The sequence below is a fragment of the Micrasema longulum genome, unplaced genomic scaffold, assembly GCF_059751315.1.
Source record: "Micrasema longulum isolate JH-2025_06_02 unplaced genomic scaffold, ASM5975131v1 h1tg000485l, whole genome shotgun sequence".
Classification (NCBI taxonomy): Eukaryota; Metazoa; Arthropoda; class Insecta; order Trichoptera; family Brachycentridae; genus Micrasema; species Micrasema longulum.
Window position 1 is genome coordinate 339782 of NW_028277682.1, and position 17144 is coordinate 356925.

At 30.3% G+C, this 17144-nt stretch overlaps 1 protein-coding gene across 1 annotated transcript in view; it reads left to right on the forward strand.

The window, feature by feature from the left end:
* The window catches only part of trh (PAS domain-containing protein trachealess), a 169187-nt gene that overhangs the window by 116350 nt on the left and 35693 nt on the right, over window positions 1-17144 (forward strand). The window contains exon 5 of the mRNA XM_088227024.1: window positions 10901-11105. Coding sequence (XP_088083150.1) covers window positions 10901-11105 — 205 coding nt within the window. The remainder of the gene's footprint in view (window positions 1-10900; window positions 11106-17144) is intronic.

The window sequence follows — 17144 nt, forward strand, 5'->3', positions numbered from 1 at the left end:
TTTACAGATTTGTGAGCAGCCGGCTTGAACATGCAAAATTTATCTAGTTACCATATAAGTCACAAATATAAAATTGAAAAATCCAAAATATTTTTTTAAAATATAGTACAAAAGCATACATATTTATGTATGCTTTTACTTTTTGATTTTTTTTGCATCTGTGCTTGTTATTCATTATTTATTTTAATTCTTACCTTTTCATTAATTAAGTTACTTTTATTAGTTTTTTTCTTCATTTTTAATATTATTTCCGTTTGTAAAAACTAACTGCAAACGTTAAAATAACTTTTTTACTTTGATTCCAATTTTTAAACTACTTCAATTAATGTTTTTTTTCCTTCTCTTTTTTGTACTTAAAAAAAAATTGTAACTTTAGATATAAATAGATAATAATATGGAAAGTTCACAGGTCCATTAGAGTTGAGTGTAACTGTGTAAACTATAAAACTATGTAATTGTACTGTATGTTTCCTGAATAAAAGAAAAGAAAAATAAAATATGACGGTAGATTTTAATAAATTTAAAAAACCAGATCGAAGTCACTTGTTTATAATGGTCTGCAATAAAATAAATATATATTTATTATATTTGTTTACATAATTTTCAATTATGCGGGAGTTTAAAAAAAAATTTACATAAGTTTCTGATGTATGCAGGCGCCTCTATGCGCAATGCACCCAGACACTCATTGCGCATCACATAATTATATACCGCACAACAGGGGTAAGATAGCATTTTACCTTAGCCAATAGCAGCAGGTCTATTAAAATAAGGAACAGAACATATTGCAAATGAAAATGCATTTAAATTAGCGCATAAATTGCCTGACTTATTTGACATTTTTTCCATATTTCATCATTTTTACTTACTTCGACAAGTTTATATTTATTTGCATTTGATAACGCATCATCGTTATTTTCCTTACAACACCCAGTGGTGCATAAGGCACTGCATAGGTTCTCTAATTGCAGTTTAACTTGATTATTTTTGGCTGTCCAGACTCAATGTAATGTTGCAGTATATAACCAAATGTTAAGCAAATATTTCATGTCCACTGTTCTATAAATTGAACCTAGGACCTCACTCAATTTCCTTTCTCAAGATTTTTACCTAATATTTGCCATTGAGTCGGAAACACTATTGCTCCTTATTGAAATTATATTTTATATATTTTTTTTTTTAATAAAAAAGACATATTAGCGTTCTTATTATTTACCCTAATATTTCAATTTTGGTGGCCATTTTCAACGAGTTGTAAATAACTCACTATTAGAAAATGGAAATCAAGTTGGGGTAGGGTGGGGTTTGAAACTCGGACCTCCGGCCCGTGAGTCCGCAACACTAGCCACGGGACCACAACCCGACAAATTATATTTAGTGTCGCGCTATCATTAATACCTTTATTTCCTTAATTTCTTTATACATATATCGTATATAATTCTGCCTTTCTTTACAAGTCAAAGCTTGGTGATTTACCTAAGAATATTTTTAATTTATGGCATCGGTTAATATTTTTTGGTAATTCATTTTATAAGAAGAGATCTAATGGCTGCGGTGACGTCAGAATTTTAAACACCAATAAAATATGAACGCAGCTAAACAAAGGCAGGAAGTCGGTTCTTATTAAAACATTTAGCGTTTGTCGTCACCAGGAAGACGAAGATAAAATCGGAGCTCAAAACGTCCAAGATGGCGATTTAACTAAAGAAGCTTCTATCACGTACAGCCACGCTTTCGGCATCCAAATACACGAATTATTTCTCGAATGTGGGAACGAAGACACCGCTCAATTATGACATTGTTGTTGTTATACCTACAATATATTTCTTGCAGGATACCGAAGTTCGCAATTATTCTAATAAGCCAATTTATTGAATCTAAATTTTTATTGATTCACACTACTTGAATTTATATTGCTCGCAATTTACGATCAACGGTCTAACAGATGTATTAATGGATTTATTTAATTAATTCAGAAGAGTTTAACACACGCGAATACGCACACTTTTATCAATAATAAATAAAACATTAGCCCATTCGTTTGAAAATGGTAGTCACAACAAGCTTAACAATATACCGGCATCCTGCTGGCCAGAATCAGACTGAATTCTGTTAAAAAATCATTCTGACTAGAATCATTCTCAAAATAAATATTATTCTCCTACACCAACTTTTCAGTTTACTAAATTTTTCAATGTAAAAAAAACTTATATCATGAATATATTTTTTTATAACATGCTTTTCTATATTACATTACCACAATGCCGTTTTTACGGTTTTAATAAATTTAGCGTAGGTAATGTATTCCCGTTTATGCGTTTCTGTCAATCAACACATGAAATGCATCAATCGTCGTTTGATTTATTGTGAATTGTTTTAGTTTATGCTTTTTTCAATGTTAATGTGATTTTTTTGGATGTTATGCCTGCAATGCGCGAAATACATTCTATTTGGGCACATTGTAAACTGTTTTTTACGCTAACCTCCCATCCAAAGGCTCTGTCAGCTAATAGAGATTAGGTTATTTATTTATTTATTTTAAAGAAACAAACTGTCGATAGTGATATAGTAACATAAAAAAAATACAGTTTAAAGACAGACCAGCAAAGTTTCTAAATAAGAATCATACATATTATTAAATTGTGTTACAACAAAAGAGTGTGTTTATGTGTATTTGTATGAAAGTAAGTGTAGATGTGTGTTTATGTGTATTAGTGTAGGAGTAAGTGTTCAGGTGTGTGTAAGTGTGAGCATCATTAAATAGTAAGTGGGATCGTATCACAGCCAGAAATAATGAGTCTTAATTTATTTTTAAATAAATTAAGGGGCATGTAAAATATATCAATAGATGAAAAAAAAGTTATTTAGTCGATTTCTGAAATTATCCTCAATTATTTATATTTTAGTAATATGTGCAAAGGCTTCAAATGGAGACAATTTCAGGCGTCATTTATTTTGTGGAAAATCACTAAAATAGACACACAAAACAAAAAAGATTTTTAATTTAATTAACCCCTAAACTCCGAAAGTTAGTGCTTAAGATTAATTTCGTTGTTCTAAGAAAATTTAAGTATTTAACGTAACAGCAGAAATTCATGGAAAGCTAGAAACGTCTCATTTAGAAAATATTGCATTTGTTGAATTAAAAATTTCTTATCTGATAAAAATGAAGTCATGTAATTTAATATTGGCATATAAATCCTTCATTTTATTCGTGAAAGCGATGAAACCGGTCACTGGTTATTCCAAATTTAAGTATTTTCTCCGTCTTTCTATAATTTCAATACAATACAATTTAGACGTACATACACGTATGATTGTGAACTTTGTATGACTCTTAGTCGCCAACCTTCCCGTGGCTCAAATATAAAATTAATCATAAAAATGTGTTTGTATTAAGGTTGTCGGGATGTTCTTTGATTCTTTCCCATTCTATATGAATCTACCCTATGCAAATGGTTACAAGGAAAAAATCAATTCCTTTGCGTACACAGACCGCCAGTATATATAATATACACTACGTGGCGAGGACGTGAGGTGAAAGTTTATGAATGTTGGCTTTCTTGTACCCACCTCAAATAAAAATGAAACGATATTTCCATACGTTTCTGAAGAAATAAAATATTTTAAAGCCACGGTGTCTCTTTGCAAATGAGTTTGTAAACGGTGCCTTTATTTCTGAGTATTGTGTGATGTCTTTGCATTTATATTATCATTTTTATATTAACAAAGTCTTAATAAATCGGTTTATATATTATTTTCTTATCTGGTAAAAAACGCAGTCGTATTATTTAATATAGGCAAATAAATCCTTATTTTTTTGCAAAAGTGAATAAACCTGTCTCCAAAGAGTTATTATTCCAAATTAGTGGATTTAAGTATTACTTGTCTTCTTTTCCTATAATAAATTACAATAAACCTCCACCTAGAAATTTTCACATAATAGATTATTTAAATTCTCTTTAATTCCTTTTTTAAATAATGTTATGGCGGGCCATTTTTATTTTAATACATAGGGCGTAAATTTAAGAGATTTGTCTGTTGTCTCGAGAAGTAGAAAAAAAACAATTAAATCATATTTTGATGCGATGATGGAAAACTAGTATAAACTTCTTTATCACCGGATTAAAGGAAAAACACCAATGACTGATCAAAACACAAAATCAAGCATGTAAAAAATATTAATGCATTGATTTCTAATTTGTAACGGGTAATTATATGTTTTAAATTACTAACACGTATATAAAATAAATTATCGTAGGTCCTAGATGCATCTATTAATAATGCTATTAAACATAATTTTAATATCTCTTTGATCAGTTTACACATGCGTTATTGTTTCATACCTCAGCGGGCTTAATTGCGTATGTAACAGGAGTGCAGATGAGCTGTTAGAAAAAATCGCTATCTGGAATCGATAAATAATTTATCGGTTCGCCCAGGCAAAAGCAGAAACAAGCCGTTGAAGTTTGATCACGCAATCCATACGTGATCTGGCAAATACTGTCAGCTGTCACTATTATTTCATAATCTTCACTTCGAAGGTAGTCACTCTATGGCCAGTGAACAATGACACCTTTACGTGAAGATAATTGCATTATCACGTTTGACTCCCGGCGACAATTGGATCCTCAATCAATGAGTTATGTAACGCAGTTTGCACTCCGATCAAAGGTTGTTTGAAGGTTTGAAACGAAGTAAATTAACCATACCTTCACAATTTATCCTTATTTCAACTGAAGGACATCGTGGTGAAATATTTGAATAAAGGTACGCTACTTAGATGTGAATTGAATATAAACAAAATTTACCCGGGAAATAATGGTTTTATATTCGCATTAAATCTCATTTTTACGTTTTTTTAAATCTTGAAGTTTTGGCGGTTAAGTTTTTGTCAGTAATTTTAAACAATAAAAAAGTGCATTTTATAATGTAGTATTGTCGCATTGTACAAAAAAGGGCCTTGTGTGAGAATTGTACGCATACGCGGATTCTATTTGCAATATTATGTGCACTGGCCTTCTAAAAAACCGTTTTTAGCTTTAAAAAAAAACATTTGTTTCCATATTTTATCCCTCTGTATCCTTAATAAAATGTACTCAATCTGATTGATAATAAAAGAACAAACCATTTTTATTAGAACATTTACCAAACTAGGAGGGTATATAAAACAATTATGTGATCTTTGATAAACCATCACAATCTTACAAATGAAAAATTACTTAAAATATTTAATACCTACAAATGATATGCACAATTTTATTTATAACTAAAATGAAAGTCATTTTAAAGAAACCATTAAATACAATATATATACATATATAAATCATTTAATGTTCATACGGTAGACAGTATTTAAAAAATGATTTTTAGTATTTAAATTTACAAAGAAGATAAAATAAACGAATTCGAGATGAATAAGTCGATCAGATATTAAAATTCCTAAATTCCACACAAGTCATGGTCAAAATGGTTTAGTTTATAATGGTATATAAAATTATAATAATCTCCCCGATGAAGTAAATACTATTATTTCACAAAATAAATTAAAAGTAAGTTAAAAAAAAATTTTGTACTCAAATAAAAACAGATTTTTTATTAAAATTAGCATTGCTTTATTATTATTTTCTATTTTTCTCTTTATTTCGTGTAATTTATTGTTTTTGTTCTCATGTATCTAAATTCGAAATGATATAACTTCAAATTATTAAATTACTATAACAGTGTAAGCCACTCTCCAAGCACAAAAGCTTGTCTGTTTTTTTTATGTTACATTTTAAAGATTAACTAAATTTATAAAAGTAGATTGTAATAAGCAAAAACATGTATCATTTTATTTAATTGAATTAATTCATAAAAAAATAAAGAACTGATGTATGGAATTTATTTATATTTTAATTTTATTATAACTAGGTACATACTTTAGGTCAATCTTATACTTACGTGAAAAACTACTAAACACATTTATTTATTTATTTATTAACGGACATTGTCCATGTATACAATAGGTTTAAATACAACAATAAAAGAATAGTTTAAAACATTAAAAAAAGAAGAAAAGAAACATTAAAAAAAGAAGAAAAGAAGCATTGACAAACATAAGGGACATCGAGACAAGATCTGGATTATTTATTTAGTGCTAGTTTAAATCGTTGTAAACTTAAACCAAAAAAGTCCAGATTTTGTCTTGAGTTAACTATACGACAAAGACGGGTCATTGGAGAATTTAGGCCATAGTTTGTTCTATGCTGATCGATGAACAGTACTTCATTGTTTCTCAACCTACGAGTCGGAATATTGAATTTTAATTGTCCCAGTAATGATGGAACATCGATTATACCATTTAGTATGCCGAACAAAAATATGGAATCAATATTAGTTCTACGTTTTTGTAAACTAGAAATATTCAACATTGACTCTATATCAGCATAAGAATAATTATCTCTCTCTAGTCCAAGCATCCATGCTACTTTTCGAAACAAGCGATGTTGGACTGATTCAATGTGATTTATGCGATTGTCATAGAATGGAGACCTAACTATTTAAGTCTAGTTAACGATTACTTTTAATTCATCTTTAATATCTTTCTGCCATGCATGCAATGGCCGATTTTTAAATAAATGACAGTTACGTAATGTTTTAAGTTAACTCTGAAAGTCAGCTGAAGCAGTAGGTTTTTTAATTATTCCTTTAAGTATTTTGTGCGACCATTATCTATTGACTATTGTAATTTAATGTTCGGCGGTTTCTCTCCATAACATATTCATATGACGTTCCCGGCGAATTGTTATGAGTGAAGAAAGCTTCGATCAGATTACTAAAAGTCGATAATGAAAGGTGATGAACGAACTCTATGGGTAGAATCTACTTACAATGTTCCAGGAAAATCATTACGTGATACTATTTTTTGCACTTAGGCTACCTCTTTTTAAAATTGTTTCTATGCGAGGAATACTAATGGATCATTTTCGCCTGCCATCTCGGGTCATTTTAATTTCTATTACCATGAAAAATCACTTATGCACTTGCATAGCTATTTATATAACTACTTTTAGGATACATAAAGAATGTAATAAAAATAACGACTTTAAATGGTGCTTTATTATGGCTAGATTCTTATTATAAAATCGTTGAACCACAAATGTTTGGTAGAGATATATTTGTAACATTTCTCTTTACTCATATTTGCATTTAATGGTGTAAAGAATACTATATTAGTCAATTACCTCTACTAATTACAGAAAAGCGTGATTATTTTTGTTTACGTGTGTGTTTGCCAGTGCAGGTATTACAATATTGTGGTTAAAATATATATTCATAAAATATCTGTATTTTTAAAACGAGTTGCTCTTTTAACCTTAATATCCTGCTTCCTTTTCATATAATCAATTGTTCAAAGAAGCCAAAATCCTTTTAATTAGACAAATTTACTGTAAGTCATGTCTGATCAACTTTTGGACCACTAGTAAACAAAGAACTCAACAAAAAAAAAAACAAGATATTCCTCTAACGTAAATTACTACGTAAAAAAAACTAAAACAACTTTGGATAAAAGGGATTTCTCTGTGGTAGGTCCAAAGATCTTTAATTTACTAGATTAGATGACAAAGGAGTCCGAGTCATTTTCAAAATTCAAATCTGGTTTGAGTAATTGGGTTGCTCAAACGGGAATGGATTACTGCGATAGAATGTGGAATAACTAATAATAAATAATATAAATGTAAAATGCAATAGGTAATATAATGTAAGTATATTAATGAAATGTAGCATGATATGTATAAACTTAATATGCATGTATAAAATATAATATGATTATGTGAATGCGAATATTTATGTATAATGTATATGTGTATGTATGTACGTTTATGAATCCGTTACAAGCGCCCCTACTCAGCATGGATTTTTCAGCGAGTCGGGGCAAGTTCACAGGCATGGGTCGTTCCTGATTGTGTCGCTATAAACTGTGTCTCTGTTCCTAATAAATGTATGTAAAATATTGTAAGTAAGTAATGTAAATTTACATCTCTAGATATTTTAATCTAATTGGGAATCGTTAAACATTTTTTGTTTTAGTAGGTATACATTTGTGTATGTGTGTCCGGAGAGATGTCAAACGAAGGGCAATTCTGTGTGTTAAATAAAATTATCTACTCGGCTACTCTCGTCTAAAAATCCTGAAGCCACCACTTCGGTAAAGTGGGAGGGGGGAGAGGGGAACACATGTTTAGACTTTTGCCAGTTATCGGCAATAAATATGTTTGTTGTTATTTTGAATTGTTTGAAGAGACTTAAGTTTTTTTTTTTTTGAAACGTAATATTTGTTTCTGGCCAGAGCCGGAGCGCCGCTCCGGTGCGCTCCGGCCCGACTACACCACTGATGTCGACCAGGAACACGGAAACACACAAACTCCAGGAAATCTGGACAGTCAATAAATGAATTAATCACTTTATACAGTAATATTAGATCTGTTAGAATTATTCCATCGGTAAGTTTTAAAAGATTCGCCAAAGATAACAATTGATTGAAATTCAATAATGCAGCGGGAATACGTAGTTTAAAAATAATATATTTCAGAGATTTATTCTGGACGCGCTCAAGTGCACGCATTATCACGCGGGTATTGAAACCATTTAAACATGCAGAGACATATGAAAAACATTTTAAACATTTTGTTCGTCCCCATCTAGAATACTGGACTCCTGTTCGGTCACCTTACAATAATGTTAGTATTACTATTAATAACATTTAAGTCTATACTAGAAAGAGTCCAACATTTTTTTTTAAACAGGTCGACTACCGGTCAAACCTTAACTTCTCTAACTATGCTGAAAGTATGCAGTATGAGCAGTTATTTTTATACAAATTAAGAAATAATAAAATTGATTCCCTTAATCTGCTTGAAAGACTTCCATTCCGTGTGCCATCTAGACCGACAAGACAAAGTCTTCTGTTTTACACAGATGACGCGGCAAAAAACTATTTGAAACAATCAACAATACCTAGAGTATGCGTGCAATATAACAATAGATTTACCGAGGCTGATATTTTTTATGACAATGTATGTAAATTTAGGTCAAAAATTAATGAAACATTGAGAGAAGCAGATATTTAACTTTATTATTGTATAAATATTTTTTCATTTCTTTTATATTTGTTATATTTAACATAATTTAAATTATTTTCTTAAGTGTAAACAATTTTTTTGGTGTGTGTATGAGTGTCCTACACTTAATATACAAATAAATTGACAATATTTGTGTACATACTGTTTGTTTACCCAATAAATTTTTAAAAAATAAAACTTTTAAAAAAATATATTTTTAAAGTAATAAAGGTCATAAAATATTAATAATTAGCAAAAAAAATTTTTGCTAATTATTAATAGCGTAAAAAATATTTTTCAAATTGTAATTTTTCATTCCCGCAATAACGGTCCTTCCGTTGGCCACGCCCCTAATACGTCACGATTTATGTTTATTTGTTACTGGCCATTGAAATTTGCTTAGAACATTATTACGAAACTTGACGTCACAACAACCAAGGCCAAACACGTCGCGTTTTTCTTGGAACGTATTTTTATTAAATTTCTTTTTTACATTTATGTATAAAAACATTTCTCCACAATACCCATATTGATTTTGAAAATACAATTAATTATTCCAAATTCATTTCATATATTTTTATCGGTATTTATAGTAGGTGATATTTCCCTTTTGAATTAATGTTAGTAAATTTGTATTTAACCACTTATCGACTTTTTATGTCTACCGGTTTCGAGACGTACCCGCTTCTTCGTCAAGACACTCACTACACAAACACGCAAATACTCAAATACACTTTCACCTTTACCATACAAATACATAAACATTTACGAAAAAATACATAAATTACATGCAGAGTAAAAATGTATTATTTCGTAAATATAATAATATAGTAGTTAAGTCCATCGGAGATTTAGGAGTTGTTTTGGACTATAAACTGACAAACAAAGAACATATAGATAATACAGTAAATAAATCACTGAAATTACTTGGCTTCATTAACAGAATATCCTCTGATTTTACTAATGTCCGTACAATCAAAACTCTTTATTGCTCAACTGTTCGCCCTCTTCTAGAATATGCCTCCGTGGTCTGGTCTCCATTCTATGTCAATCGCACAAATCACATTGAATCAGTCCAACGTCGCTTGCTTCGAAAAATAGCGTGGATGCTCGGACTAGAATGAGATAATTATTCTTATGCTGAAATAGAGTCAATGTTAAATATTTCTAGTCTACAAAAACGTAGAACTAATTTTGACTCCATATATATGTTCGGCATACTAAATGGTATAATCGATGTTCCATCATTACTGGGACAAGTAAAATTCAATAGTCCAACTCATAGATTGAGAAACAATGAAGTACTGTTCATCGATCAGCATAGAACAAACTATGGCCTAAATTCTCCAATGACCCGCCTTTTTCGTATTGTTAACTCGAGACAAGATCTGGACTTTTTTGGTTTAAGTTTACAACGATTTAAACGAGCACTAAAAAAATAGTCCAGATCTTGTCTCGATGTCCCTTATGTTTGTCAATGATTCTTCTCTTTTTTTTTTAATGTTTTAAATTATTCTTTTATTGTAATATTTAAACCTTATAAATTGTATACATGGACAATGTCCGTTAATAAATAAATAAATAAATAGCCCTTCCAACAGGCATAACCGGTTGGTGTAATGAATGTCCTGACATAGAGGCGGGTACGTCTTGAAACTGGTAGATATAAAAAGTCGGAATGTGGTTAAATACATATATTTACTAACATCCATTAAAATGTTCGACGACAATGTTACTGCTTTAAACATAAACAATAATAATTAATTGATTTATTTAATTTGTTTGTTTATTTCCAGGTTGAAATGACAGGAAGTAGTATTTTCGACTACATTCACCAAGCCGACCATGCGGAAGTGGCCGAGCACCTCGGCCTCTCATTGGTCGGCACCGGGACCGGCAGCAGCGGCGGGGGCGGCGGAGGGGCGGGGGGAGGGGTGAACTCCCCCTCCAGTGCCCCCGACGAGGACGGAGCACCCAACACGGGCACGAACAATCCAGATGGTGAGTACTAACTCATCATCTTCATTCAAATTCTCGCTAATAATGGTGCATAGAGCACTGCATTGGTATATTGGTACAAACACAAGGTCCAAACCACAGTTTTTTCTTTTTTTTTGGCTTCGTTTAATAATCTATTAACAAGTTTTTTTTCTCATTGGAATTACATTAAAAACTTACCCAAGCTTGTCCGCGCCGTCCGCGAGCGCCCTTTTTTATTGTTATTATATTGTGACATCTCCTTTCTTTTATATTTCCTGATAACGATCCGGATATTTCGCAATCCAGATGACTGGAGTTCGGGTAAACGGAGTTCTACAGTACTCAAAATACAAGCAAGAAATAAAAAATACATTAATTGATGAAAATGAAATCAATCCAGAAACCCTTGTTTATACTTCAAGCTATCTAAACTTAGTTTGGATTTTTTAAATATGCGTAAATTGGAAATAAAGTATTTATAATATAATTATATAAAAAAAGTATATTTCAACTCTATTATTTATGTAAATAATATATAAATCAAACTTAAATCGTAAAACGTCTTCTTCGGCATTGGTTTTCATAGTGAGGAATGCATTGTACATTCAATAAAAATAGTATAATGTATTCCAGAAAAGTATTAAATAAATCAAATTCATTTCAGTTAAAGTACCTTGATACTTTTTTTCATCAGTTAGATCAGTCTTACACTTCAAATGCTAGTCCACTGACATATAAAATAGCCACATTATTCCCATACATCATGTTTAAGTTAAGTTAATTCATTATGTTTTATTTATATCATCAATGCCAATAAAAGAAGGAGTTATATAAGCTTGTTGATTAGCTTAATTAAAATAATAAAAAACTTAATTTTTCAAGCTCTATTTATGTGTCAAATCATTTTTTGAATTCTTGCTCCTCAAATACGACACCAGTTAGCAACTGTCAACATTTTGAAAAACGCATTTATAAATATTATTAATTTTCTATTTATTCTATACATTGGATTGATATATTATCCCAGTACAAATTGTCCCTCTCTCCCTTTGTATAAATACCGAATGGAGCTTCTCGCTACTATCCGTTGTTCCATTATAGTCACTATGCAGTTTCCGATCCAATGAACAATAAAGTATTTATTTATTTAACTTTTTGTACATAATGTTATTTGTACATTGGCGGGCTTATTGCCAAATGGCAATTTCTTCCAACCAACCAATAAAATAAAAGTTTTATTTTTATAATTCAAGTTACAGAACATATTCAATAGAAAAAAAATATTAAAAAGCTGAAAATATTTAAAAATAGAAATAAACGTATTTGTTTATAAATTACCTTAGATCACAACTATTACTAATCATCAATGGGAAAAAGGAAAAAAGAGGAAAGAGGAAAAAGGAAAGGAGATATTAAGGAAGAGAAAGGAGATGTTTCTTCAGACGTGATTTAAACAGAGATAATGTAGTAACATCTTTGATGGTGGATGGGAGATGATTCCACAGTCGAGCCGCATGGACACTGTATGAGTTAAAGAAGAAAGAGGAATTGTGGATGGGTATTAAGAGAGTGCCTTGAGAATGAGAACGAAAAGGTAAACCATGAACTAATAAGCGTTGAAATTTTTCAGGCAGGTATATAGGATCGTTAGGACTATGAAGTACATTGAACAGAAGTGAGAGGGAATGATAGTCTCTCCGCTGTCTAATTTTTAGCCATTTCAGTTGCCTACGATAATCAGATAATCAGAAATTATACACTTCTGGATTACCTTCTATCAGCAGAAAGACGCAAAGACTACCAGATTACAGTGAGCTCCTTTTAGGCAGATTTTCTCGTTTAGCAACAAGCGATTTAGTATGTGGGCATCATCAGAGAGACTTATGTGCCAGTTCATATAAAACAGTTGTAACAGTTTTACTCATCGACCGGTACACAGAAGTAACTATGAATAACATTTTGCGCAAAATAAATTAAAAACATTTGTTAAAGAAATAATTATCTTAATCAACCATTTCAACGTTCAAAATCGCGATTAAAAATAAATATTAGAATAAAGATGATAAATTAAATCCGGAGTCTTTTTCAATTTTGTTTTTTGTCGCACAAAAAACTGCCCGCTGGATTATGGTTACAAAAGATTATTTTAGATTTCAAGTTATAGAATTAATGAATCTGGTGCATTGGATTATCCACTCGATTGAGTTGGTCACAGTAGTTTTTACTGCGGTCCTCGCTTGGGCGATCACTCACAATGTTTCATTTCGTTGGGACGTTCAAAAGTTGAAAATATTTTATGAAATAAGTATTTTAATTAATCAACAATATTTTGAGATGGCCAAATTTTTGTAGACAAGGACTGGATTCAACTCCCCGGGGAGCTGTTAACATTAACATATTACAACAGAGATGAAAAACATTTTAGAGAAGGTAATATAGAAGTCTAAGCATCTACAGGGTTTATGACCTGTCATTGGCTGGTTTAAGTGGCCACTGTACACACTGTGTATCATTCACTATTCTGCCCATATTTGAACATGTATATTCCTTTAATCCTTTCATCTGTTGATGTTTGTGAAGTAAAAGAGCTGAAACCTTCAATCATAATATTTTGTTATATGTTTATATAAACAGCTCCCCAGGGAGTTGAATTCAGTCCTTGTCTACAAAAATTTGGACAAACTCAAAATATTGTTGATTAAATCACCTGGTACATGAAGAAGTATAGAAATTTAAAAAATAAGATTTTCAGGCATTGCCTAGTATGTAGGTGAAAGGTTGTGAAGGTTCCAACTCTTTAACTTTAAAAACATCAACAGATGAAAGAATAAAAGGAATACAGATGTTTAAATATGGACAGAATGGTGAATGTTACACAGTGTGTAATGTGGCCACTTAAACCAGCCAATGACGGGGCATAAGCCCTGTAGGTGCCTAGACTTCTATATTACCTTCTCTAAAATGCTCTTTATCTCTATTATCATACGTTTATATTTTACAAGCCTCTGTGGTGTAATGACTAAGAAGCTTAACTTACGCACGGAAGGTTCCGGGTTCGATTCCCGTTGAGAAAACAAAAAAAATAAATTTTCTTAACTCATGGCCTGTTGTGGTCGAAAAATAAGACACGTACGTTTTTGAGAAATGAATATGGATATCGTGTCATTTACAGAGCTTGTGACCTGTCATTAGCAGGTATATGTGTGCCTATGTAAGATTTACAAACGTTAAATGCATCTCTTGTTTACTACTTTTATTCTGTACTTCACTGTTTTACTTTGAATCTTTTTTTTTATACTACACATTACCTTTATTGAGTTTAACCATAACAATAAACTATGTTTTCTTTCTATAATATTTAACTTTAATTTTGTACAAATTAGCTACAACCGTTATTTATAAATAATAAGTGGCCACTTTACACACTGCGTAACATTAATTTTTTGCCTATGTTTGAACATCTGTGCTCTTTCAATTGTTCCTTTCGTTTAAGAGCGAGATTCATCTGACTGAATTATGTCACCTGCATACAAGGCAACGCCTAAAAAATATTTTTTTTACATTTTTCTTTGGACTAGTTGGTTTTACGAACAATATTTTGAGCTTGTTCAAATTTTTGTACACAAGGACTGGAGCTATTATTTATTTATTTTATTTATTTAATTTTATAATACGTCCACGGGGCATTTACAAAAAATATACAGGTAAGTACAAACATAGTATGTAATAATTTAAAAGATAAACAACGCTTTTTTGTATACATGTAGAAACAATAAAAAGCACACTGCCATGCAAAATAAAAAGTGAAACTTTACATAGTAAAAAAGAAAAAAAAATGTGGATATAAGAAAAGTAATTGAATTAAAAACAAATTGTAAATAACTTGTAAAGAATTTAAACAAAAAAATATATACATTCACATTTACTTATACGTATAAAAAAATGAGTTTAAAAAATTGTTGTTAAAAACAAATATTAAAAATTAGTTTACTGTAAGTATATATAAGATAATAACATAATATCTGGTACACACAAATATTTGATACATTAATTTTAGAAAAAGATAATAATAAATAATAATACACATCAAAAACAGAGAAAAACTTTTATTTTAATTATGATAAATATACATTACAACATAGATGTATAACATTTTAGAGAATGTGATATGGAAGTCAAGGCATTTATAGGAGTTGTGACGTATTTAAATTTGAGTCACTAATTTTTTTTTTTTTAAATACACAAATATATAATTATGCTTTAAGTATTCCTTTACGACAGCACCCCGAGCCATGGGAACTAAATATTCAGTAAATCACCATGATTTTCCCATGATTCGGTTTTCACTTAAATTATACCGAGTTGACGCTGCGTAAACTTCATGGACAATGAAACTCACATTATCGCATCAGTAGGGCCGTGATGTTTGGGAAGATTTCTTAATCATTCAGTAATTACATTATTCAATGTCAAGACCCCATGGTTATAGCTCCCGAGATATCAGAATCGTAGTGTTTATCCACATTTAATTTGAGTGATTAAAATACGTCGGAACTTCCCTCAATTTTTTTTAATGAATTATTATTTCGCTTAAAAAAAAACGAAGTAGAGAACTAACTTAGAGTAGAATAAATTATTGAAACAGCGTATTTTTTTATTATTTCAGGTTGAATTTGATCGTAAAGTTATTTTAACGTATTTTTTTCTAAAGCGTAATATTTAATTTTTTAACCCTAGTTTGAGAAAAGTTCCGTCGTATTTTAATCACAAATGCTTGTGACTACCAACAAATAATAACAAATACTAAAATAATTTTTAAAAACTTGAAGTTCTGAATGCTTGAACGTCAAATTTTGGAGAAATCTCAATAAAGTATTAAAATTTACATATCTCTCAAACTATAAAACTTTATCTAGGGAAAGTAAGATTCAATCATTAGCAAATGACCTCCTCCATGTGCAAATTTGGTATGACGTGTTCAGTTCCAGTCACCCTGTATATACTGTATACCATTGTTTTATTGTCATTGTTTGTTTTTGCTACATTTGTATTTATGTTTTATTTGTGCTGTCTCTTGTTTATATGTCGCTTTATTTAAATTTTGTAATGGTCAGCGCATTTGAATATCATGCGAGAGGTCTCGGATTTGATTCTTGACATGGTTAAGATTAAATATATATTTTAAAAATACGAAAAAAAGTATGAACTCTTTTTTTCTATGATATATTTTGTTGCCCTTTAATAATAAGGAATATTTTAGTGTTTTTTTAAAATATTTTTTATTTCATTTTTTAATTACTTATTTTATATTTTCTTTCTTATGTTACATAAAAATATTATAACTGTCCATTATTTATTATAGGAGCAAAAATTCATTAACATTTTCTTGTATACCCACGAACAGGCCATGCCTTTGTGGGATTTTTTGTTTACTTTTTTACTATTAATATGTCTATCATTGCCAAGTAATTATCTGTTTTACCTCTTGTGTTTATTGTAAAAAAACAAAAAGGTGGTTTTACACTGGAATATTTTATCGTTATCTGAACCGTAAGACTGATCATCTACCCTTTACGTAGCAAAAATGATCAAGATATGCTGCATTTGCGCGTTATTTACAACTCGTTGAAAATGGCCCCAAAATTGACATTTTTGTGTAAATCATAAAAACGCAAATATTTATTTTCTTAAAAATAATAATAATTTTTAAAAAACTATCTAGGGACTTAAGGTTTTTAATTCTATTTCACACTAAATACGTCTATAGAAATAAATATAACAAGACAAAGTGTCTAGTGAATCAAGGAACATGTAGGCGAAATATGATGAGTATAAAAAATATAGTAATGATAGTCAGAATATTTACTAGCTAAATAGAATTGAAACAGATAACTTTAATTGCATTGTTTAAAAAACGCGCGTCGACATAGTAGCCAAATATTTAATTTAAAAGCGTGTTTTATTTCTTTTTGGTCAGCGCAATCGAATACTGCTTCATTATTCAAATCATCTCCAGTCGAAAATTGAAATTCGAACACAAAAACGTCAAAAAAGACCAGA